General features: G+C 41.3%; 1 protein-coding gene across 2 annotated transcripts in view; it reads left to right on the top strand.

Annotated features, from left to right (window-relative positions):
- The window catches only part of KCNJ15 (potassium inwardly rectifying channel subfamily J member 15), a 46,234-nt gene extending 23,090 nt beyond the window's left edge, over positions 1-23,144 (top strand). Inside the window, exons 2-3 of one of the 2 annotated variants that reach the window (XM_058427568.1) lie at positions 19,537-19,634; positions 21,842-23,144. In XM_058427568.1, the coding sequence (XP_058283551.1) occupies positions 21,860-22,987 (1,128 nt within the window). In that variant the 5' untranslated portion in view covers positions 19,537-19,634; positions 21,842-21,859 and the 3' untranslated portion in view covers positions 22,988-23,144. Of the gene's footprint in view, positions 1-19,536; positions 19,653-21,841 lie in introns of those variants that run through there. The other variant, XR_009209686.1, reaches the window with a different exon arrangement.
- Positions 23,145-23,514: the final 370 nt, after the last annotated feature.

Below are 23,514 nucleotides of genomic sequence, written 5' to 3'. Positions count from 1 at the left end.
TAGGACATGGCACACAGAGCAGACAGAAGGGCATTGCCAAGGTCTTTCAACCGGGGTCGTACTCTCAATTTTACTTCCTGAAAGTTCAATGTCTTGGCTGAAAATAGGGTTGAAAATAGATCCAAGGAAGACCACTGGGAATTGGCCAACTAGGTTTAAACTGGGGAACAACTCCCCTCAAGTGGCAAATTTAAGGGTCTTCATCCTGCCTCATTGGCTTTAATCCCTCTTGAACATGTCAAAGTGGTTGAAAGACTGAGTCCTGGTGGGCCACATTGTGTTTCTGTGGACTGTGGACTAGTTTCAGAGGAAGCACCTGTCTGACTTAACCAGGGATCACTTAGGATGAACACCAGTTACACAGTATAGAAGACATAAATATTTGGCTGGGTGCCGTGGCTCAGGCTTGTAATCCCAGCACTTTGGGAGGCCGAGGCAGGCGGATCACGAGGTCAGGAGTTCGAGACCATGGTGAAACCCCATCTCTACTAAAAATACAAAAAATTAGCCGGGCGTGGTGGCGGGCGCCTGTAGTCCCAGCTACTCGGAGAGGCTGAGGCAGGAGAATGGCGTGAACCTGGGAGGCGGAGCTTGCAGTGAGCCGAGATTGCGCCACTGCACTCCAGCCTGGGCGACAGAGCGAGACTCCGTCTCAAAAAAAGAAGACATAAATATTTGAAAATTTATTTACAGGCACTGTTGCACAGTGCAAGCTAGCTCAGAAATTAAGGCATATATATAGTTCAAATGGGACCAAAGTAGTCTTTTGGAAGTCATAATAGGGAACACATACATGAATTGTTGAGCAGATCTTGTAAATTAAGAGATTCATTGTATTCAGTCAATTGTGTGTGTGTGTGTGTGTGTGTGTGTGTGTTCCCTTTCTTTGGGAAAACAGCATTTGTAAGCCACTCACTCCCAACGTCAGGGGCACATCAGGGTGAGGGTATATAGAGGTAGCTGTTATTAGTCAGAATATAAGCGACGCTTGACTTAGCACTCTGTTACTGTTAGCACTACCGAATCTTTGATGACTAGGTGTGGTCAAAATCTTGGTTTCCAGCTATGTTTCCCATAAATGAAGTTTCCAGATATAAGCCAAATGCTAAAACAAAATTGCTGACTACAGGATCATTTTGTAATACTGTATGGGTGATTTATAAGCTGCATTTTTTTAAAGAATTAAGTCATCTAGTGGCTTTGAACTTTCTCCCCATAGGTGAAGTTATAAGTCCAGCAAGCTCCTCAGAGTCTCCTTTCTCAATAGTCATGTGAGAGAAGCCAGCCTCAATTAAGCCCCATGGCATTCACTGATGGAATAAATTACCTTCTATTGTATGTGTCTAGAGTGATGCTTGCTATAACCATCCATGGGAGAAATGAGAAAACAGTCACTCAAACCATTTTCTGGGTTCAGTACCGTGTTGTCTAGATGAGGAACAGTGGCTGCAAAAGGCCGTTTGCTATGCAGAGTGTGAGCTTTCACCTCCAGCCTCAGCCTCGCCTGGGAGCTGGTTAGAAATGCAAATTCTCAGACCTACCGCAGACCTTTTGAATAATAATTTGCATTTAAATGAGCCCTCAGGGAATTCGTATGCAAGTTTAATCAGTATTGGTGTAAAGCAATGGATTCAAAAATTATAGCCTCTGGCAGCACACACAAGGATACTTAGGGACATACACGCACAATATATACATTTTTCATCTTGTTCTAACATATTACATATATTTTATTTATTTTTTCAACTTTTATTATAGGTATGGGGTACATGTGCAGGTTTATTAAATGAGAATATTGCATGATGCTGAGGTTTGGTGTATAAATCCTGTCATGCAGGTAATGAGCACAGTACCTGACAGGTAGTTTTTAAAACCACCCCACAGCCCTCTAGTAGTCTGCAGTGCCTATTGTTCCCACATTTATCTCCATGTGTGCTCAGTGCTTAGCTCCTTCTATTATAAGTGAGAACATGTGGTATTTGGTTTTCTGTTCCTGCATTAATTTGCTTAGGATAATGGTCTCCAGCTCCATCCATGTTGCTGCAAAGAACATGATTTAATTCTTTTTTATGGCTGCATAGTATTCTGTGGTATATTTGTACAACATTTTCTTTATCCATTCTACATTTATGGGCACCTGGCTTGATGCCATGTCTTTGCTCTGGTGAATACTGCAGAGGTGAACATACAAATGCATGTGTCTTTTGGTAGAATGATATAGTTTCCTTTGGGAAAACACCCAGTAATGGGATTGCTGGGTCAAATCACAGCTCTGTTTTAAGTGCTTTTAGAAATCTCCAGACTACTTTCCACAGTGGCTGGACTAATTCACATTTCCATCAATAGTGTAGAAACTTTCCCTTTCTTTGCAGCCTTGGCCAGCATCTATTTTTTGACTCTTTTGTAATAGCCATTCTGACTGGTGTGAGATGATATCTCTTTGTGGTTTTGATATGCATTTCTCTAGTGATTAGTGATGCTGAGCATTTTTTCAAGTTTGTTGACCGTTTGTATATCTTCTTTGGAGAAGTGTCTGTTCATGTCCTTTGCCCATTTTTTTAAAATGGAGCAATGTATTTTTTGCTTGTTGATTTATTCAAGTTCACCATGGATTCATTTTAAAATATGTGTAAGATATAAACACTTAAAAGGATAAAGTGGAAGCTACGATTGAATACTTCTATCATTTTGTCACTGTCCCTGCTTGGGTTACTGGTGTACCCCACATTGGAGACATCTGGTGTAAAGAAGCAAACAGAGCCGAAAGGAATCTTGGAACTCTTTGTCTATGATGGTCAGTGTACTGGGGAACATGAAATACACAGAGGAAGTAATTTGTTGGATGAAATTGAATATACTTATGTTTGCCCATAGTTTTTATCGGTTTTGTCATTTTGAGAGATGTACAACTAATTTTCTCTTCAAGACAGAACATTGTGGCATATTCTTTGTGCTACGAATCAGAATAGGAAGATGAAATCTTTATTTCTAATTGAATTGTTCAAATCAGTGAAGTATTCTCCACCCCAACAATGTGCCTAGCTATGGACTGGATTCCTCTCTGGGATTCCTCTCTGACCTAGAACGTTGGGCATCATAACCTTAGGCACTTAGGCAAGTGACGTTCTTACTAAATCAGATGCTGAGTCCCCTTGAATGGCATCTCTGCCCACCCTGTGCCTCCCTTAAACATTAAGTTCCTACCACATGCCAGGCCTTGTGTTTGCTACTCAGGATGAACTACTGAGCCCAGTCTATGGGGAAAGGTAAGCTCCAAGACTGATCATTACAGCAGCACGTAAGTATTATCATGAGGTGTGGATAATGAGAAGGCAGAAGAGAGGAACAAGATGAACTCTACCTGCATGCTGGAGGAGATGACATTTGAGTGGGGCCTCGAGGGATGTGTAGGAGTTTACCAGGCATAGAGCAAACAAGAAATATGGAATAAAGGGGTCAGCCTGAGCAAAGGTATAGGGCAGGAAATCTGCTTTATCAGCAGTATCTCTGGGTGAAGTGGAAACTCTTCTAATTCAGTCAATGAAATGAAACCTTAAGATGACTGAAAACTAGGTTCTTCGATTTGTGCAATAGATATTTGGAAATATCTCTGAGAGTAAATGATTTCATAATGTTTGGCCACAACACTGTGTGGAAAGTTTCTTTGTGTAATATAACACAGTAAGTACTTCTCATTTACAGTAAAATCTGGAATACTTGGAAATGGTCTGTGCTAGGGAAATTGAATTTTCAGATTAACTGCATAAAAATGGAAAATCTGGTTGAAAAACCTTTCTAATTTTGTTTTCCTTTAGAGAGATAACTGCTGTTAATATTTTAGAGGTGTTTTATTTTGATCTTACCTAGAGAGAGAAACAGAGAGATTACCCTGCATATTTAGCTGTATCACTTGCCTTTTAAAAAACATTTAGCATTTTGTCATGATTTTTAAACACTGCATAATATTTCAGCCTATACATGTTTTATAAATATAAAACCATTTCTATATTGTTGGTGACTCAGATTGCTTCTAAAGTTTTAATATCATAACAAATATAGAGAACATTCTTGTACATTATCCTATCATACATTTCCTATTAAGTCTTATAAGTAGACATTACTGACTCAAGCAGTCTAACATAAATAGTTTAAAACTTTGAGTATACATTGTCAAATTACTGCCTCCCTCAAAAAAGTTATGCTAGATTACTCTATCAGACACCATGCAGGAAGCTCTTCATTTCTTCAAACTTGTCAATGTAGAATGTTGACATGTCTTTTAAAATTTTCGGTAATTTGGGAAGTGAAAAGTGATTCCCTGGTGCCTTTGTGTTTCTTGGACTGATGGTCCCTCCTCAGTCTCCTTTGCCTGTATCTCTGACTCTGCCTGATCTTAAGGCTATTCAGGCTCAGTCTGGGTTGCTGCTTCCACACTACTGTCTAAGGGGGAAGCTCCTGCACTTTCATGGTTCAAATCCCACTTGTCAGCTTATGTGCTAAAGGCATCCCTCCTGTCCAGGTCTCTCTGTTGAAGGCCAGGCCCATCTGCACAGACCCTAGTGCTTACTTCTCTTTGGGTGTCTCCAGGCAGCCTCCAGTGCACACCTTCAAACCTGCACCCCAGAGGTGAGATCCTCCTTCTGCATCAGGATTCTGTACAAGCTTGAGCTCCATGCTGGTATAACACCAAAACATTCAATCTGGGTGTCCCATAACATGTCCATAATGTTAAAATCACAGAGGAAGATCCAGTGTCCTCTGAATAAGTAAGATAGCCTCCGCCCACCCCAACACACCTCATTTCCATGCCAGGAAGCCTGGAGTCGTTGGTGAGACCTTGTCTTCTCCCTGCCTTGTCTTCTTGACATCCACCTGTTGGAGACACCTGTCTGGGATCTGTCACCCAGAGCTCCTGGCTAGTAGCTCTCAAGCTACTACACCGCCCTTGTCCATGCATCAGTAATTTCAACTCAGATTACTGAAAGTGCCAATTAAATAGACTCTCAGCATCTATGTTTGACTCTTTCCAATCCATTCCCCATGCTGCGTTTAACATGATCACTTCCAAAAGCAAGTTTGATCCTTTCTCTTCCTTGAATAAAACCCCAAGATACTCCTTGTGCTCCAAGGGTAGGGGTGATGGTCCTCAAGGAGCCCACAAAGCCACATGCAGGGGCTTGGCGTGGTTCTGCCCTCGCTCCTACCCGACCCTGCTCCCCTCTCCCCTACTCGATATCCTCCTTGTTTCCTGGAAGGTGCCAAGCTCCAGGCTCCAACTCCAGACTAGGACATGTTATATACCCCATGTGCTAGTCTCTCATCTGTCCTTGACTTTCTCCCCAGTTCTTCCCACAAATGTCTTTAAATCACTCGTCTAATGATGTATTTAATGCCTCTCTTCCTCGTTTTCTTGCAAACTACCCAAGAGCAAGAACCAAGTCACTCTTACTGCTTCATCAGCAGCATGTGTCATGCTTAGCACATAGTTGGTGCTCAATTATTGAGCACATAATTGGTGCTCAATAAATTCTTGCCACACAAACCAATAAATAAATGTTAAAGTGTTGAAATGTCTTTTCGCCTTTTCAACATTTATTGAATTGTGTTTCTACACACGTTGCCCACTTAGGACGATGAAGGCTCTTGTTGATTTGTGAAAACTTTATATGAACCCTCTGCTGTTCATCTGTGGTAAATGTGATTTCTTTTGATAAGTCGTATTTTATGTTTTATTCGTGGTGTGCATATGTTGATAACAGTTAACACTTGTATAATGATTAATACTAATCATTATACTAATCATACGAGCAGGCAGTTTTATGGTACTTTATATGTTTTTACTTCACACGACCCTATGAGGCATAGAAATGATCATCATCGCCATTCTGCATATGAGGAAACCGAGTCTCAAAGGGGTTAAGAAAGTTGTCCAAAGTCACCCAGCTGGTGTTAACAGAAGCAGGGTCCCGTGCTCTTAATCTTTACACTATATTGCCTTTGAAGAATTGTTTATTTTTTTTTTAAGTACAGAAGAGATAATGTTCAACCTGACTTTTGAAGAACAGGTGGGAGTTAACCAAGAAAGGGAGAAAATGAAGAACCTTCAGGAAGGAATTCATGTGCCAGATGTGGGCTGAGAGGGCACCCAGCTGCTCAGGAAGGGGCAAGTATATACCGAGGCTCTGTTCTGAGGTGAATAAAGCCGGAGAGGGAGCGAGAGCCAGGGCTTAAGGGTCTTTTTGGTTTCCCAAGGTGTTCAGTATTTGTCTTGTCAGCAGTGGGAGATACTGGAGGATTTATGAAAGGGAGTATTGTCTCAATTAGCACTCTAGATGAGTAAGCTTTCTCTTTCCTGGTAAGAGTTACCATGAAACCATGGCAATATAAAGTTGCATGTGACTGAGTGGTATATTAACTGTAAAAATCCACCTTCCTGGCTGGGCGCGGTGGCTCACGCCTGTCATCCCAGCACTTTGGGAGGCCGAGGTGGGTGGATCACAAGGTAAGGAGATCGAGACCATCCTGGCTAACACGGTGAAACCTTGTCTCTACTAAAAATGCAAAATATTAGCTGGACATGGTGGCGGGAGCCTGTAGTCCCAGCTACTCGGGAGGCTGAGGCAGGAGAATGGAGTGAACCTGGGAGGTGGAACGTGCAGTGAGCCGAGATCGTGCCACTGCACTCCAGCGCAGACGAGAGAGTGATACTCCATCTCAAACAATAAAACAAAACAACAACAACAGCAACAACAACAAAAATCCACCTTCCTACTTCCGAGAAGTGCTACAGTAAGGCTATGAAGACCAAGCATTATGTATGTATCTGAGCTGTTTTCTGTTATTTCCCCCTCTGTTTTTATGTCAGAAGAAACTGTACCATTACTTCTAGAGTAGAAGATGTTGGAATGTCTACTCATTAGTCTTACTGTTCCAATCACGTGAGCACCAATGTAATGTTCATTACTAACATTAGTGCCTGCAAGAATATCCTACTGGAAAGATGATGAGCTGTGATTTTGTTAAGTGTCCAACCAATTTTTATAAAAGACACAGCATCTGAGATGGCTGTTAAACATGTCAAGAGATTGTGTATGAGGGGAATAAATCAAGGAAGATTCTATAGGTTGGTCTGATTCTGTGATATTACCAGAATTACTGGTAATATCTACAGCATTTAAAAACGTCATCCACAGTCAAATTTAATCCCAGAGCTATGAAGCCTGGAGAATATATGGGTAGAACTCAGGAGAATCCACGATCTCACATGAGGAGAAAAGAACAGCAGTTTATTTTAAATGGCCTCTAACTAAAATTTGTACTGAGTGTGTGCAACAAACCACAGATGTACTAGTTGCAACTGTGACTTGGTCATAGTGGAAATCACAGACATTTCAATATCACATTCCAGTCATTTCAGAGACCTTGAAATAACATTGCTGCTCACCACACCTTCAAAACATTAGCTCTGATTTAATGCTTGGAAAAGTATAATTTTGTTTTTTCAGTACTGTAATAGGTGCATTTTAATACCATTGGTGTCTTCTGTAATCTTTGTGACTTTGCTTTTATCTGTTTGAACACTTTATTCTGAGAAGGCAGGCATGTGTCTCACTAGTCCACCAAAAAAAGACCATAACATAAAACGTTAAGAGCCTCTGAGCTAATATCTTAAAAATGAGACAAACTTCTTAGCTTTTCTGACACCTCTGCTAAGCCATGCATGAAAAGGCTGCACCCCCATCCTGCAATGGTTAGATTTGTTTTCAGAGTTTTTAGTACTGGGAAAATCTGAGTTGCTTTTTTTCTTCTAAGAAGGATGGCTTTACGTTAAACCCTGTCTTTAAGTTTCTTGGCCTTAGGACTGACACTTGAGCGTAAGTTTGCTTTTCCCTAGGGGTGCCAGATTTAGCAGATTTAGCAAATACAAATGTAAGGCCACTCTGTACTATGTGTATCTATAGATACATATATATAAATAGTACATATATATCTCTGAATTTCAAATAAACAATGAATAATTTTAGTATAAGCATATAACAAATATAACTTATGACAGGCTTATACTAAATTATTTGCTGTCCATCTGAAATTCAAATTTAACTGGGCATCTTGTATTTTATCTGGCAACTCTAAAAACACCAAATTTGGGCCAATAGTCCTCCGGCTAATTAACTACAGATGGTTAGAATGTGTTTTCTTATACAGTACAGTGATGGAAATTAGTTAACTGCCAAATGTCTTAATTTTTTATTGAATGTGAAGATATTTTTAAGTTTGAAATTTTGTATTATCAATCAGTGATCACAGAGTCTGTTTTCAACTTTGGGACAAGCAAACAACTGAGAAATACTACCAGTCTTTAAAGCAAATTTTGGTATAAACTGTGTTCCACCGAGATCGTTTCTATATCAGAGAAATGTGGTCAAAATGTAGACAGATAGTGAGACAGAATTTCAAAACTTTTTGACATTCGTTCCGTTGTTAAATAACTTGGTTTATTTTGTTTTGTTTTGTTTTGTTTTTTTGAGACGGAGTCTCCTTCTGTTGCCCAGGCTAGAGTGCAGTGGCGCGATCTCCGCTCACTGCAAGCTCCGCCTCCCAGGTTCACACCATTCTCCTGCCTCAGCCTCCCGAGTAGCTGGGACTACAGGCACCCGCCACCACACCTGGCTAATTTTTTGTATTTTTTAGTAGAGATGGGATTTCACCATGTTAGACAGGATGGTCTCAATCTCCTGACTTTGTGATCCGCCTGCCTCGGCCTCCCAAAGTGCTGGGATTACAGGCATGAGCCACTGCGCCCAGCCATAATTTGGTTTTAAATCAAGCACAAGTCGTAATTTCCATTGCCTGGGATGAGATTCATGCTAATAACTAATATGAATGCCAATGAAGATAAGAATTTTACCTTTGCATGCAGGTGAATTACATCAGAGCCCATTAGTCATCAATTTATAGAGACTGACAACTCCACATTTATTTCAAATAAAAGAAAATGTAGTAGTCAGCATGAGGCCAGAAAACAAGCTAGCCTGAAATTGTTACCCATATTTATAACGTGCTTTCTATGTTTCCATGCCTTCATCGTAGTGCAAAATATGATAAATGTGAGGCAAAGAAAGATAAATGTGAGTGGTAAAAATTGGCAGACTCAACATCTTAGTGAGAGAGAGAGAGATTTACTTAAGGGAAAATCAGTTTGGAAGTATTGCAAATTATATAATGATGCGGCGTAAAAAGGCATGATCCAGTCTCAAGCATCTTCTCGTGTCTCACGGAAACAGGAGTTAAGAAAACCAGCATCACTGCTTACTTCCCACGTGTCATCTCCTGTGAATGCTCCAACCATGTCCACTTTGAAGTTTCATTAAATAAAACACACTAAGCCGGGCACGGTGGCTCACGCCTGTAATCTCATCACTTTGGGAGGCCGAGGCAGGCAGATCACTTGAGGTCAGGAGTTCGAGATCAGCCTGGCCAACATGGTTAAACCCCATCGCTATTAAAAATACATAAATTAGCCGGGTATGGTGGTGCATGCCTGTAATCCCAGCTCCTTGGGAGGTTGAGGCACGAGAATTATTTGAACCCAGGAGGTGGAGGTTGCAGTGAGCTGAGATCACACCATTGCACTCTCCAGCCTGGGCAACAGAGCAAGAGTGTCTCATAAAAAAAAAAAAAAAAAAGAGTCAAATACTTGCTTCTCTACCAGTATTATCTGCAAAAACAGAAGCCTTCCACTCTGACTTATACCACAGTCAGACAAACCCAAACGCTGTGGATTTCCTTCTCCTTAACCAAATGGTACTGTTTTGAGCCATCTTCTCCTCTGTTTTAGGTTTAGACTAATCCAGACAAAAATAGTGAGTGAGATTCCATGAGCCTGTTGAATAAATCTCTTTCCTAAAGAGAAAATTGGGGCCAGGAGCAGTGGCTCACACCTGTAATCCCAGCACTTTGGGAGTTCGAGGCAGGTGGATCACTTGAGGTCAGGAGTTCAAGACCAGCCTGGCCAACATGGTGAAACCCCATCTCTACTAAAAATACAAAAATTAGCTGGGTGTGGTGGTGCACACCTGTAATCCCAGCTACTTGGGAGGCTAAGGAAGGAGAATCGCTTGAATCTGGGAGGCAGAGGTTGCAGGGAGCCGAGATCGTGCCACTCCACTCCAGCCTGGGCGACAAGACAGACTCCATCTCAATAAAGAAAAAAAGAAAATTGAGCAGTGCATTACGGAGGCTGACACAGTACAATTTACCTCCTTATGCCCTCCACACTCACTTCCAGACATCAGTGTTCCTGTTTTGCCAGTCATCTCACAACAATGCATGTCCAAGCCACGCTGTGATTAGAGGGAGAATATGCTTATTACCCGAGTTCTTCGCATGTTGGAGCAGGGAGAGGCCAAGGGTGGTAAACCACAGGAAATTTCCATTTGCCCTCCGCTGCGGCACTCTCACTCTGTAGGGAAGCTAGTTGTTATTAAGTAATAATGTTCAGTGGAGGTTGGTCACTCGTAACAACAGACAGATGTGTAATGTTTTATTTGGGTTAGCCAGCTCTCTCACAAATAAAGGGCCTGAAATTAAACTGTCTTTATGAAAATATTCAGTAAATGATACCTCTGGCTTATTCCAGCGCTCAGATTCTTTGCCATGGAAAATGGCAAATGAGTCCCCTGTTGGGCCCGGAATCTGTTTAAACTTGTCTTTGTCGAGTACAGAAGGGTTGATGTTTTATGAGATTAAAAAAAAGTTTTTAAAGAATTCTCATCGAGGAGTAAAGGGAACAACGATGCAAACCACATTTAGAGATGGAAAAGAATTTTTTTTTAGTACTTATGGAATTTCAAACAATAATAATGGAACAGAAACATAGGAAAAAAGCTACATATCTGACCGCAGAGGCAAATTGCATTATTACATGCTCACATGCAATGCAAATGTGGATTGGTCTGTAAAGGAACACTTTTTGCTTTTCTAATGCATAGTAGGGTGAGAGGGGCACCTCTCCAATTTCCCAAGGCATCACTAGCAAACTCCAGCTACCGAATTGCTTGGGGAAATTGAGTTCTTTTGAAGACAGGTTCTTGGGAACTGCACCCCCAGAAATTCTGGTTCAGTAGCTCAGGTGTGGAGCCTGAGAGCCTGCATTTCTGATGATGGGTATGCTGCGGTCGGATGAGGGGAGAGGGGTCACACTATTCTATACCACCCTGTTTCCAGTAGCCAGTGAGATGGATAACTCATCTCAACATATAGCATGACCACGAAGACAGAAACCTACCTGTAAAATGGACTAAGATTCACAAAAGCTTGTTTCCAGCTGTAACCTTGTTACTGGCTCGGTAACCTTGAACAAGTTACTCAAACTTTTTGATCCTTTTATCTCCCCAGATATAAAGTATAGAGTTTAGACCAGATCGGCACTCCTCAAAGTGTTCTCAAATGTCATAAAAAGGCTAAACACACACACACACACACACACACACACAGCTACAGTTAAGCAGGTTTTATAACTGTAGGACGTCTCAGAAACTGTAATAAACAAATGTGCAATGTGACTTTCCAAAGAGTGAAGACAAGGGGTGTTTGGGGGCCCAGCTTCAGCTCCAGTAGGCAAATCCTTCCAAAAGTATTTAACCACAAATCCCTTTATGTGTGTGGAACACCTGAATCACACACTTCAGCAAGAGAACCCCTAATGTCCTCCAGCCTTAACTTTCCCAGCCTAGAATCTAGGTTCTCTCCACAGTCCTCCAATGTTCCCAGCTAGGCCAATGCTAAAAGCCTCCCTTAATGATACCCATTATCCAAGGAAGAAACCTGAGAGCAGTTTTCTACTGACTGTTTGCTTTTTTCCAGCAATTCTCAACTTTTTGCCAAGACATTACACCCGAACTTCTAATCCCAAGGAAACATTTTCTAACTAAAAACTCCACCTGGCCACTGCAGTACTTATATATTTAACCCCAGTGACTTTCTCCATTCCTTTGTTTGAAAGTAATGATACTAAATTTTAGACAATCTAATTTCTTGGCTTATTCATTTTCTCCATATTCCAGATAACTTTTAAGTAGTGAAGAGTATAGATCGTGGTTTTCCAAGTGTAGTCTAAGGTCTAACAGCATCAGGGATATCTGGGAAATTATCAGAACTACAGACCCTCTGGCTGCACCCCAAACCTGCTGAATTGGAAATTCTGAGGTAGGGCCCAGTCATTTCCATTTTTATCAACCCCTCCAGGTGATTCTAAAGCACACTGAAGTTAGAGACCCAGTGTTGAGATCAGAAGCATGGACTATGGATTCCAACATACCTTGTGCTATATCACAGTTCCTTTGTCTGGAATATGGGAATAATAGTAGTACCTAACTCAGAGTCTATGTGAGAATTAAATTAATATATAATGCCTAATGTCAGGCCTGGCACAGCGTGAGCAATGAGTCAATTAATTATAGCTGCTTAATCTATAATGGATGCTGACGAGTAGTGAGCAGGAACTTAGTTTTGTCACACTGCACCACGAGACTCCTTTGCAAGCTAATGCCGATGACGGTGGTTAGATAGCAGTGCAGCCGTGGGAGCAGACAGAGCTGGTTTGCTCACCAGGTGCTCCATTTATTAACTTTGTGAATGTGTGTAAATTATTTAATTTCTCTAAGCTTAGTTTCCTCACCTAGAAAATAGAGAAAATAATTTCTTCCCAAGGTAAAGAGAGGGATTCAATAAGATAATATCTATAACTGCTTTGAAAAGTGCCTGGACCCTTTTAAGTTGTCCCTTCCCAAATGAAAGCTATCAATGACCTAATGACAGTGGTACCTGGGCGGCCGAGTGTGTTTATGTGATTACAGATCCTGAGGCCACTAGGTCCTTAAACTGGGGCTTCTTGCTCCACAAAATATTAGAATGATAGGATATGATACCCTTACAACTTTCCCTAAAAAGTTATCTTGTCATGATAAATGTAAATATTGACTCAGAAGTAATCAAAAGAGAATTAGTCACCTTTTCTATGTTGTTCTTAGGGATAAGGCAAGCCATTCTTTCCATTACAATCTTGTTGAATTTGGGTTCTTTTTGTATTCAGTGTTTAGTCATAGACCAACATTCAGGGTTTACATTAAGACTGTTGCAGAACTCAGTTGGGTGTAGTGGCTCTCAACTGTAATCTCAGCACTTTGGGAGGCTGAGGTGAGCAGATCACCTGAGGTCAGGAGTTCCAGACCAAGCTGGCCAACATGGTGAAACCCCATCTCTACTAAAAATACAAAAATTAGCCAGGTGTAATGGCGGGTGCCTCGAATCCCAGCTACTTGGAAGGCTGAGGCAGGAGAGTCGCTTGAACCCAGGAGGCAGAGATTGCAGTGAGCCAAGATTGTGCCACTGCACTCCAGTCTGGGTGACAGAGTGAGATGCTGTCTCAAAAAAAAAAAAAAAAAAAAAAAGAGAATATTTCCGAACTTTACATCTTTCCTTTAAATGCAGTACCTTTTAGGTCAGGCATATAATCCTAAGATAAAAAAATATGTATTAATTGTGACAGTGTCTCTGTGGTCAGGTTTCACTAGGTTTTGCCTTGTTAACAACTCTAAGAACTGTGTGGCTTACAGCGACAAGAATTTTTTCTCACCTGTGTTTCAAATCAGCTGTAGTTGAATTATGGCTCAGTTCCAAGTTTCCTTCTTCCCACTTACCAGAAGGAAGGAACAGCCCAATCCATGACCCACCCACATGCAAGGCAAGCCGCGTGATGAGCCGGACACCTCTCTTCAGGCATGGTGTGGGTCACTGCTGTTCACACTCCATTGGCCAAAGCAGGTGACAGGGCCACACCTGACACAAGGGAGTACGAAACACACACCCCACCCCTGCTACGCCCCGGCAATGAAAGTCCCGGGGAAGGATCCTTTGTGGATGGACCCAGCCGAGAGGCACAGCAAATAGTTGGGAGCAATGTACATCAACCACAACCTCCCAAATTGTCACAGCTCTACCAATAGTTTCCAAGTTCAAACACATCTTCCAGACACAGGTCACTGAAAGGAAACTAGCTTCCAAGTGTCCTGTAATCTCAACCTGTTCTTCGCCTGAAATCCTGATAATTCCCCTGGAGGAGAATGAGTTATTCCGCAGCCTCCAAGGAGCTGTCATTCTTTCTGGGCCATCCTTCAGTCCTCAGTAGTCTAAGGAAAAAGTGCTTTTGCAGAAGGAAAGTAGAATTTCCCCAGGAGATACAAACCAAAGGATTGCCCTCTGGAATCTGCTGAGAATCCACTTTGTCCACCTTGCTCGTTTTCAATGAACACGTCTGTTTCTGAGGCCACTTGGCAAAGCTATCTGTGCCCTTGGCTGGTATGGATGAGTTAAAAGCTGAACTTTGAACAGTCAGACCAGCCTTTAAAGCAGATCCTTCACTGCTCTGTAGGGTAAGGAGGAAAATGGCCCAAGGCCAAGGCCAAAGGTCGTGGTGCATGTCCTCCTGTGACCACAGTCGAGGGAGCCCAAGGAGGAGAGCTAAGCCTTTATTCTCAATTGTTTTAAGCCTCCTGAGCTCAGTGAACCCCAAGTAGATTCTTGTCAAGCATTTTTTTTCTACTTAATATTTAAAACTGTGATACTTAAAGTCAAATTTAATCCAGGCATTTTTGATTTCTGAACAAAGAGATCATTGAAAAATTAATTTGTCAGAAATATTCGACATGTAAAAAAGCAAAAAAGCTTTTAAGGCAACTTTTCTTACAAACAGGAAGCTATGTTTTTTCAGAGCTTAAAAGTGAGAGCCACCACATGTTAATTTTAGTCTGGAAATCCAAAGTTACGATTTGATTTATATTTCACTCTTTATGCCTCATCACCCTGGTTAAAAGACGTGGAATGAGGTCGCTGAAGGCCTAGTTGAGGAACCCCGGTTTTGGGGAGCCACTGTCTCCCCATTTTTCTGTAAGTGAGAAATGTTTTTTCTATGGGGCCTTTGCTTTGTTAGTTCACTGTGAAATGCAGAATGAAGGTTTCTCAAGATGAGCAAATTGAAAACCTTCAAAATCTGGCCTAAGAGAGCTCTAAGTTTTAAAGACATCAATGTTGTACTTACTTGGAATAAAAAAAAACATCATTCTTAAACTGAATTTATTTTCCCTATCAAAGCATCCATGTGACAGTGGGACCATCCCCCTTTTATGCATACTTTTGAAAAAAATCCTTTTATTGAGGTACAATATACATATGTAATTTACCATCTTTAGCATTTCAAGTGTACAGTTCAGTGATAATAAACACATTTCAATTCTTTTTTTCCCTTTCATCCCCCTTCAAAGTCTCTGGTAACTATTAAACTCTCTATTTTCATGAGACCCACCTTTTTTTTTTTTTTTTTTTTTCCCTGAGACGGAGTCTCGGAGTCTCACTCTGTCGCCCAGGCTGGAGTGCAGTGGCGCGATCTTGGCTCACTGCAACCTCTGCCTCCTGGATTCAAGTGATTCTCCTGCCTCAGCCTCCTGAATAGCTGGGATTACAGGCGCCCGCCACTACGCCCGGCTAATTTTTGTATTTTTAGTAGAGACCATGTTGGTCGAACTGGTCTCGAACTCCTGACCTCGTGATCTGCCCACCTCGGCCTCCCAAAGTGCTGGGATTACAGGCGTGAGCTACCATGCTCAGCCGAGATCTACTTTTTAGCTCCCACATATGCGTGAGAACATGCGATATGAGTCTTTCTGTGCCTGGCTTATTTCACTTAACATAATGGCCTTCTATTCCATCCACGTGGCAGCATTTCATTCTTTCTTATGGCTAAATAATATTCCATTGTGTATATACCATATATTCTTTATCCATTCATCCATTGTTAGACACTGGGTGGATTCCACATCTTGGCTGTTGTGAATAGTGCTACAATGAACATGGGAGGGCAGGTGTGTCTTCAAGATACTGATTTCATTGCCTCTGGATCTAAACCTAGTAGTGGAATTGCTGGAGCTTATGGAAATTCTCACTTTAGTTTGTTGAGGAGCCTCCGTAGTGTTCTCCATAGTGACTGCACTAATTTCCCACCAGCAGCATAGAAAGGTTCCCCTTTCTCCAATCTGGAGGAGCTCAGTTTTGAGACTTAGAGAAAAGTGATAGCATGTACACACGGGCTGACTAGCATAAATGAGGGCTGAAAATCTATTGTGGGAGTTAAAGATTTATCTGAACTTAATTTTAGCTAATGTTTTTACTAGAATTATTTATATTATATATATATTTCCTATAGCTATAAATATTATAATACATGCTTATATATTCTACAACATATACTATTTATATTAACATTTATAATAATACATGTTAGTAATATGTTACAGTTTTGATCAGGTTCTCCATATATTCCTGCTTTAAAACATTCATGACCTTGAGTCCCTGGGTAGTTGGCATTGAACTATGGGAGGATGGCAGAGGTTGTGCATTCTTGGAGTGGATACACAGCTGTTCTCAGTGCCTCTGTGAAATGATGTTATTTTAGGATGCTAAGGGAAAGTTGAGCCATAAGACTCTTTGTCAAGGGGAAACCGTATATCACGTGTGGTTCCCAGTGTGTGTTCCTGGAGCACCAGAGACAGCATCACCCGAGGACTTGTTAGATGTGCAGATTCTCAGGCTTCACCCCAAACCCACTGAATCAGCAACTCCGAGCCTTCCAGGTGATTCTGATGCGGCTAAGCTTGAGCCCCTCTGTCAGGGCGGTTGCAGGCATGGGCGCAAGAGCCTTGCTGTGGAATGTACCACTGCCCTATGTCTGCTGTTGGGAACTTGGGCGAGTCACTTACCCTCTCTGTGCCTCAGTTTCCTCATCATGGGGATAATGATGGTGCCTACCTCTCAGGGTTGGTGTGAGGGTTAAATAAGTTTCCATGTGGAAAGCACTTAGAATGGTGGCAGGCATGTGGTGGTTTAAGTGTTATCTATTTATGATGATGATGACTGTCATTATTGATTTGAACCTTTATTGCTATCATTACTTCTCTGAATATTTATCACATTATCTTATTATTGCTATAGTTACTATTTATCTGCATCTTTCCCACCGTGGGCCACTCTAGCTCCATTCTTGCCTATTATTTGCTTATATATTTCTTCCAACTGGTCCGGTAGCTTTCTGGTCATTTCCAGGTTGATTTCTCTGATGGAACAGTGTGTTCCCGCTTGCTGTGGTGGGTTTTTGGATTGTTCATCCTTATAAGAGCCTCTGTCTTTGATGGAATATTTTTCCTCCCTCAAGATGGCAATGGGTACCACCCTTCCATTTCCCATTATCCTTGCTGTGTCCCCAGCACTGGAAGTGTAGTTCTCCATATAGCTAAGTACCTTTTTCAATGTGCCTTCTGTTTCATTCTGTTTCGGAGTGTGTTTATTTTCTTTCCTTTAACTTCAGAAAACAAATGCTCACAGCATAAGCACTCAGTGACCTCAGACCGTGAGTCTTTTACTGGTTTGAAATAGGAGAAAGTAATACTGACCTATCCATTCAATAGTTGTAAGAACTTCACTTAGGTAGATATCGCCATTCTAAGAATTGCAACCCCAACCCACAAACTGAAACGATATAACAAAAACTGCAGAAATAAACATTATTTTCAGAAATTAAAGAAAACTGCTAATGGTTTATATGAAATATTGCTTAGCTGGGAGGATTAACCCTTTTCTCATTTGCCCTGAGAATACTTACTGGCAGCACTTGAGGCTGCAACGTTTACCTGGAGATGATCTTGCCACACAGTGTATCACTTTTATTATTATTTTCATGTCACTCTAGTATATCAACTTTGGAAACAAAAGACAACATTCTATTTATAGCATTCTGCTTTTAGTAGTGGTATTTTTATTTACAAAATATAGTAATTCTTGATCGCTGAAAATGTCAAGTCCTGGAAAACACAGCATTCCTACACATGATGTTAATGTCGATCTCCAACAGTTGTTGGCCAAAGATTCATTTGATGAATCCAATTTTTCCGAAATAGACAATTCTGATGATTCAGATGATTCTGATGTTAGTTCTGTTTAGAAATAACTCCAAGAATGATTTTTATATTTTATTTTCACATTGAAAATCAATCAGATTTGCTTCAGCCTCGAAAAGCATGTTTATGTAAAATTAAATGAGCACTGGTGGCAAGCTGCATTTTTTTTTTAATGGGAAAAAGGTTAAGATAGGGGAAATTAGAAGAAAATATTCTTCTCTCATTCTTTGTGTTTTTATCTTTTGGGAAACTGTTATTGTCGCTTACCATGTTAGACGTTAAGCCAAGTCTATTGAACAATCACTAAGGGAATAAAACCTAAAGCAGTAACATAAAATTATATGAAATAAGAGTATGTATCAACAATGAATTAAACTTCATGAAAGAAGTCTGCTGAGGAATAAAATTCTATAAATTAAGAGCCTATGATGAAGTGCAATTCATAAAGCCTATGGTAAGATTGATGGGCACAAAGAAGATTCTGGGTCTTAATAGAGCAATGACAAAGAGGTCATTTGCCAAACATGCTGTGGCCACACTGGCAGGATCCAGCCTGTACGACTATGTGCAGGTTAATTGGGAATACTTTAAGTATAAGAGAATAATAACTGTAAATAATTGGCAGATCAGAAGAAACGTAGGAAGTGTGCCCTATGTGTGTGTGACAGACATAAAAATATACGGGTGTAGACGGATGATTGAGAGATACAGATGATAGCTAATTGATAGGTAATAGATCAATAATTGATAGATGATAGGTAATATGTAGGTAGATATTTAGACCGGTAATAAATAGATAGATAATTGATAGGTAATAGATTGATAGGTGATAGATAATAGATGATAGATTAGATAGAGAGATAATTGATAGATAATAGATTGATAGAAGATGGATTAATAGATAGGCAGATAGCTTAGGAAGAATTATTTTCAAAAAGTAGATGCAAAAGAACTTCTTGAGTTTAAAGGAGATTACATGAAACTGTGGATGTTTCAGGGGATTTTGTGGTGGACTGACAGGAACCCTGGGCTAGCTTCCAAAGACTTTGGACCTTGTTCTTTCTGCCAGGACCCAGCTGTGTCAAGTGGGATGGTTCTGACAATCTTTTCCACTCTAATGTCCTATGACTCAACAGTAGCAATGCATTTCCACAGGCGGTAAAAATATTCTAGACTCTTCCCTTCCAGTGCTCACTGTTTACTTCCCCTGCACTTCCCCTTCCTGCCTCCCCGTGTGCTGGTCAGTTCATAGCGGGCTCCAATGAGGGTGGGTTAACCCTCTCTTTCCAGGGTGTTTTGCTACGGAGCTCCCTCCAGGGGCTGGGAACTGTGTGGTGAGGGCTGTGGTTGGGGTTCAGCTTCCTTCTTAAATCGTTCCTTGAACCTTTACCCTATTCTGTGCACTGTGCCAGATTTCCAGGGATTGGAAGGTAAATGCCACGGCGTAACTCTTAGAAAATCATCGGGGGTCAGTTTTACTGGGGTACACTTGGTAACCATCTGTGAATCCATGTGTCCCTCTTTCTTTCAGGCAGTAGCAGAATCCCATGGTAGCCAGGTGGGTGAAGGGGAGCGAGGACCTTCTACCTGCCTTGAAGAAGACACCTGACCTGCGGAGTGAGTGACCAGGTAGTAGACGGTTCTGAGGGCATCACACACTTGAGGGAGGGAGGAGGACAGAAAGGGCCATGGCGCCCTTTGACTGCTGACTGCCAGCTGCTCTCTTTCCCACTGAGAAATGCTGCCCCCAACACACCCAGATGCTCTAGGTCTTGTCCTGTGATTTCTGTCCATCAAGCCTTGATAGGAGGTATGATAGATGCCATTAACTCCAGCACTAGATACACAGGACTGCAGCAAAAGCTCTCTCAGCAGAAAGAAGAAACAGATCCAGTTCATCCCAAGCCTGGCTTGCTGCCCCTTTGAAAGAGAGTTTAAAACAGAAGCTTCATGGTGCTGCCTTCATAAAAACAGGGCCAAGCTTTCCAGAATCTGGCAGAGGGCTGAGTGCCTGCAGGACACTTGTGTATCACTCACACTGGAAAACTTAAGCTTCTGTTTTTATTTCAGTGGATTGAATGGCATGCAGTTTCCTCAGCAGCTTAAAAAAAATGCATGCAGTCACTTGCAGACAGGCTGCATTTGTCTCTGCTGGTGCTCATGTTACAAGTTTGTCTGTGCATTTGGGCATGCCAGCATGGCGTTTCATTTCCAGACCTTTATTGTGGTCACTTTCCTCTTCGTTACACTGAGAAGTGTTACTGAGGGTATAGTAAGGCCCTAGTTCATCAATTATGTCCTGTACTTTTCTTCTAACTTGATCCCAAGAACAGCGGAATTTGCTTCAAGGTAAACAAATTTTGAATAATTTATGGCTCTTCTTTGCAACAAAAATGAAAACACGACTTTCTAAAGAAAAATCAATTTCAAGGGGGCATTTATTAAATAACACACTCTTAATAATGTAACAGGAAAATTAAAATGCCCAGCGGACCCATTGCATCCTGAACAGGTGTTTGCTGCTAATGGATACAGTTTCCATTTCCTTGAAGGGATTTGCCCAGAGGATTACTTTCAAAACTTCTATTGAGATAATACTGCTCTAACAGAAAGAGCAATGCATGAATCTGTATATCAGTTCCTTAATAAAAGGGAAGTTTTTTAATTCTTAAAATACCAACGAGGTGAAGAAAAACATGCCACTCAGGTAAAGTTACTCTGTAATCACCCACATTATTTTTTTCAAGGAATGTGGGGGAAATTTATGTCAGTCACCAGGCAGGTACTAGAAGATGCTAGGGGCCTCACAGACAGCTTGTTCCCGGCTGTTAACATGGAGCAGAGCATTCCCTGGGGCTGAGCATGGAAGCCCAGCACTTCTTATAGGTAGGTCTTTCCTACTATAATATTAGATGCCTACACTTATTGACTTTTTCATTTGCTCTTTAAAATAGATTTCTCCTGCTGGTTCTGCTTAATTCTAAGGAGTAAGGTAGAATTTTGGTGCCATACCTAAATATCATGTCTAAAATGACATTGGTAGCACTTTTCCAAGAATAACCAGCATATTGATCAAGCCATTAATAAAGCCTAATTATTTGCTATAAGAATGTTTTGGGTTGTTTCAAACTGAGTTTTCTCCAAAGTCATAACAAAACTAGGAGAGGTTGTAGATTCTTAATTATTCATTAGATTAGGGGGAAAACGAATTGCTATTACAAAGAATATCATGCAAAAAATAGGTTTTAAAAAATGCATTACTACTGAGTTTTAAAAATGTATACTAACATTCTCCATATCAAGAACTGTTTCATGGATGGTAGATTTTAGTTATAGCAGTACTGGATTTACACTCAGTCAAATAATTTTACATTTTCTATAATTGGGAATACATGGTAGCTGAATATAAGTAAACATATTACTCTATGAGATATATGCATAAGAGTTTGTTATCACCAAAAACAGCATAACATTATTTTTTTGAAATACGAGGCCCTGTTTTAACACTTTACCTTATTTAATAGTAACAAAACCCCTGAGGAATAGGTTGTATTGCCATTTTAAACATTGGAGAGCAGAGGTCCAGAGAGGTTAAGTAGCTTTCTCCAGGTCACACAGCTGATGAATTACAGAGTCAGCATTTAATCCTGGTCTGCTTTTCTGCAAAGCCTCTGCTCCTCACTCTGCCCTACCGACCACCTGAGTATAGATCAGTTAATCTTGCCTTCAGAATTCTCCTTTCTTGTGTACTTCCATGTACATTCACATGACGATTCTATTCTCTGGAAGTTCCACCACATATGGCGATAATGGAACATCTTTGTCATTTCTCTAAGTGTTTCCAGAGCCTGGCAATGGATGCCATTCACATCGGCATGTCCAGCACCCCCCTGGTGAAGCACACTGCTGGGACTGGGCTCAAGGCCAACAGACCCCGTGTCATGTCCAAGAGTGGGCACAGCAATGTGAGAATTGACAAAGTGGATGGTATATACCTACTGTACCTGCAAGACCTGTGGACCACAGTGATAGACATGAAGTGGAGATACAAACTCACCCTGTTCGCCGCCACTTTTGTGATGACCTGGTTCCTTTTTGGAGTCATCTACTACGCCATCGCGTTTATTCACGGGGACTTAGAACCCGGTGAGCCCATTTCAAATCATACCCCCTGCATCATGAAAGTGGACTCTCTCACTGGGGCGTTTCTCTTTTCCCTGGAATCCCAGACAACCATTGGCTATGGAGTCCGTTCCATCACAGAGGAATGTCCTCATGCCATCTTCCTGTTGGTTGCTCAGTTGGTCATCACGACCTTGATTGAGATCTTCATCACCGGAACCTTCCTGGCCAAAATTGCGAGACCCAAAAAGCGGGCTGAGACCATCAAGTTCAGCCACTGTGCAGTCATCACCAAGCAGAATGGGAAGCTGTGCTTGGTGATTCAGGTAGCCAATATGAGGAAGAGCCTCTTGATTCAGTGCCAGCTCTCTGGCAAGCTCCTGCAGACCCACGTCACCAAGGAGGGGGAGCGGATTCTCCTCAACCAAGCCACTGTCAAATTCCATGTGGACTCCTCCTCTGAGAGCCCCTTCCTCATTCTGCCCATGACATTCTACCACGTGCTGGATGAGACAAGCCCCCTGAGAGACCTCACACCCCAAAACCTAAAGGAGAAGGAGTTTGAGCTTGTGGTCCTCCTCAATGCCACTGTGGAATCCACCAGCGCTGTCTGCCAGAGCCGAACATCTTATATCCCAGAGGAAATCTACTGGGGTTTTGAGTTTGTGCCTGTGGTATCTCTCTCCAAAAATGGAAAATATGTGGCTGATTTCAGTCAGTTTGAACAGATTCGGAAGAGCCCACATTGCACATTTTACTGTGCAGATTCTGAGAAACAGCAACTTGAGGAGAAGTACAGGCAGGAGGATCAGAGGGAAAGAGAACTGAGGACACTTTTATTACAACAGAGCAATGTCTGATCACAGGGGTGCCATCCAGGTTTAACTCTGCAAGCTATTTCCACATCAGAACTCCCTTCAAACACAAAGATTGCTGTGAAAATGCAAATGGGTAGACGCACTCTCAAAAACTGCACGGACATACAAAATCAATGTTTTCCTTTGATCTTGTGGCTAAACCAGCATTTCTGTGTTTGAGAGATTTCCTGTTAAGTGCTTCGTCTGAAAGTGAACTCTCATAATTCAAACTGTATAAAATAAAGCTGCATTTCTAAGAGCTTGGTGTAGGGCAATTGGAATAATGTCCTGTTAGATAAACAGACATTTAGCAATGCTGACATTAAAAGGAAATGTATTTCTATACAAAATTATTAGCTGTAATACAAGATATTTATTTAACCAATGGCCTTATGGCTGAGAGTTGAATTGTGGTTCAGTATTCATTGATCTCACTGCTTTAAAACATGCTGTTTTTGTTCAAGCAGGAAAAATATTATATCTAATTATGTCTATGTGGTAATACCTAAAAGGAGGTAGAGAGACTCTAT

This window comes from Hylobates moloch, unplaced genomic scaffold, assembly GCF_009828535.3.
Source record: "Hylobates moloch isolate HMO894 unplaced genomic scaffold, HMol_V3 SCAFFOLD_14, whole genome shotgun sequence".
Taxonomy (NCBI): Eukaryota; Metazoa; Chordata; class Mammalia; order Primates; family Hylobatidae; genus Hylobates; species Hylobates moloch.
The sequence above is the reverse complement of the archived record's forward strand: the minus strand, read 5'-3'. Positions and strand labels throughout refer to the sequence as shown.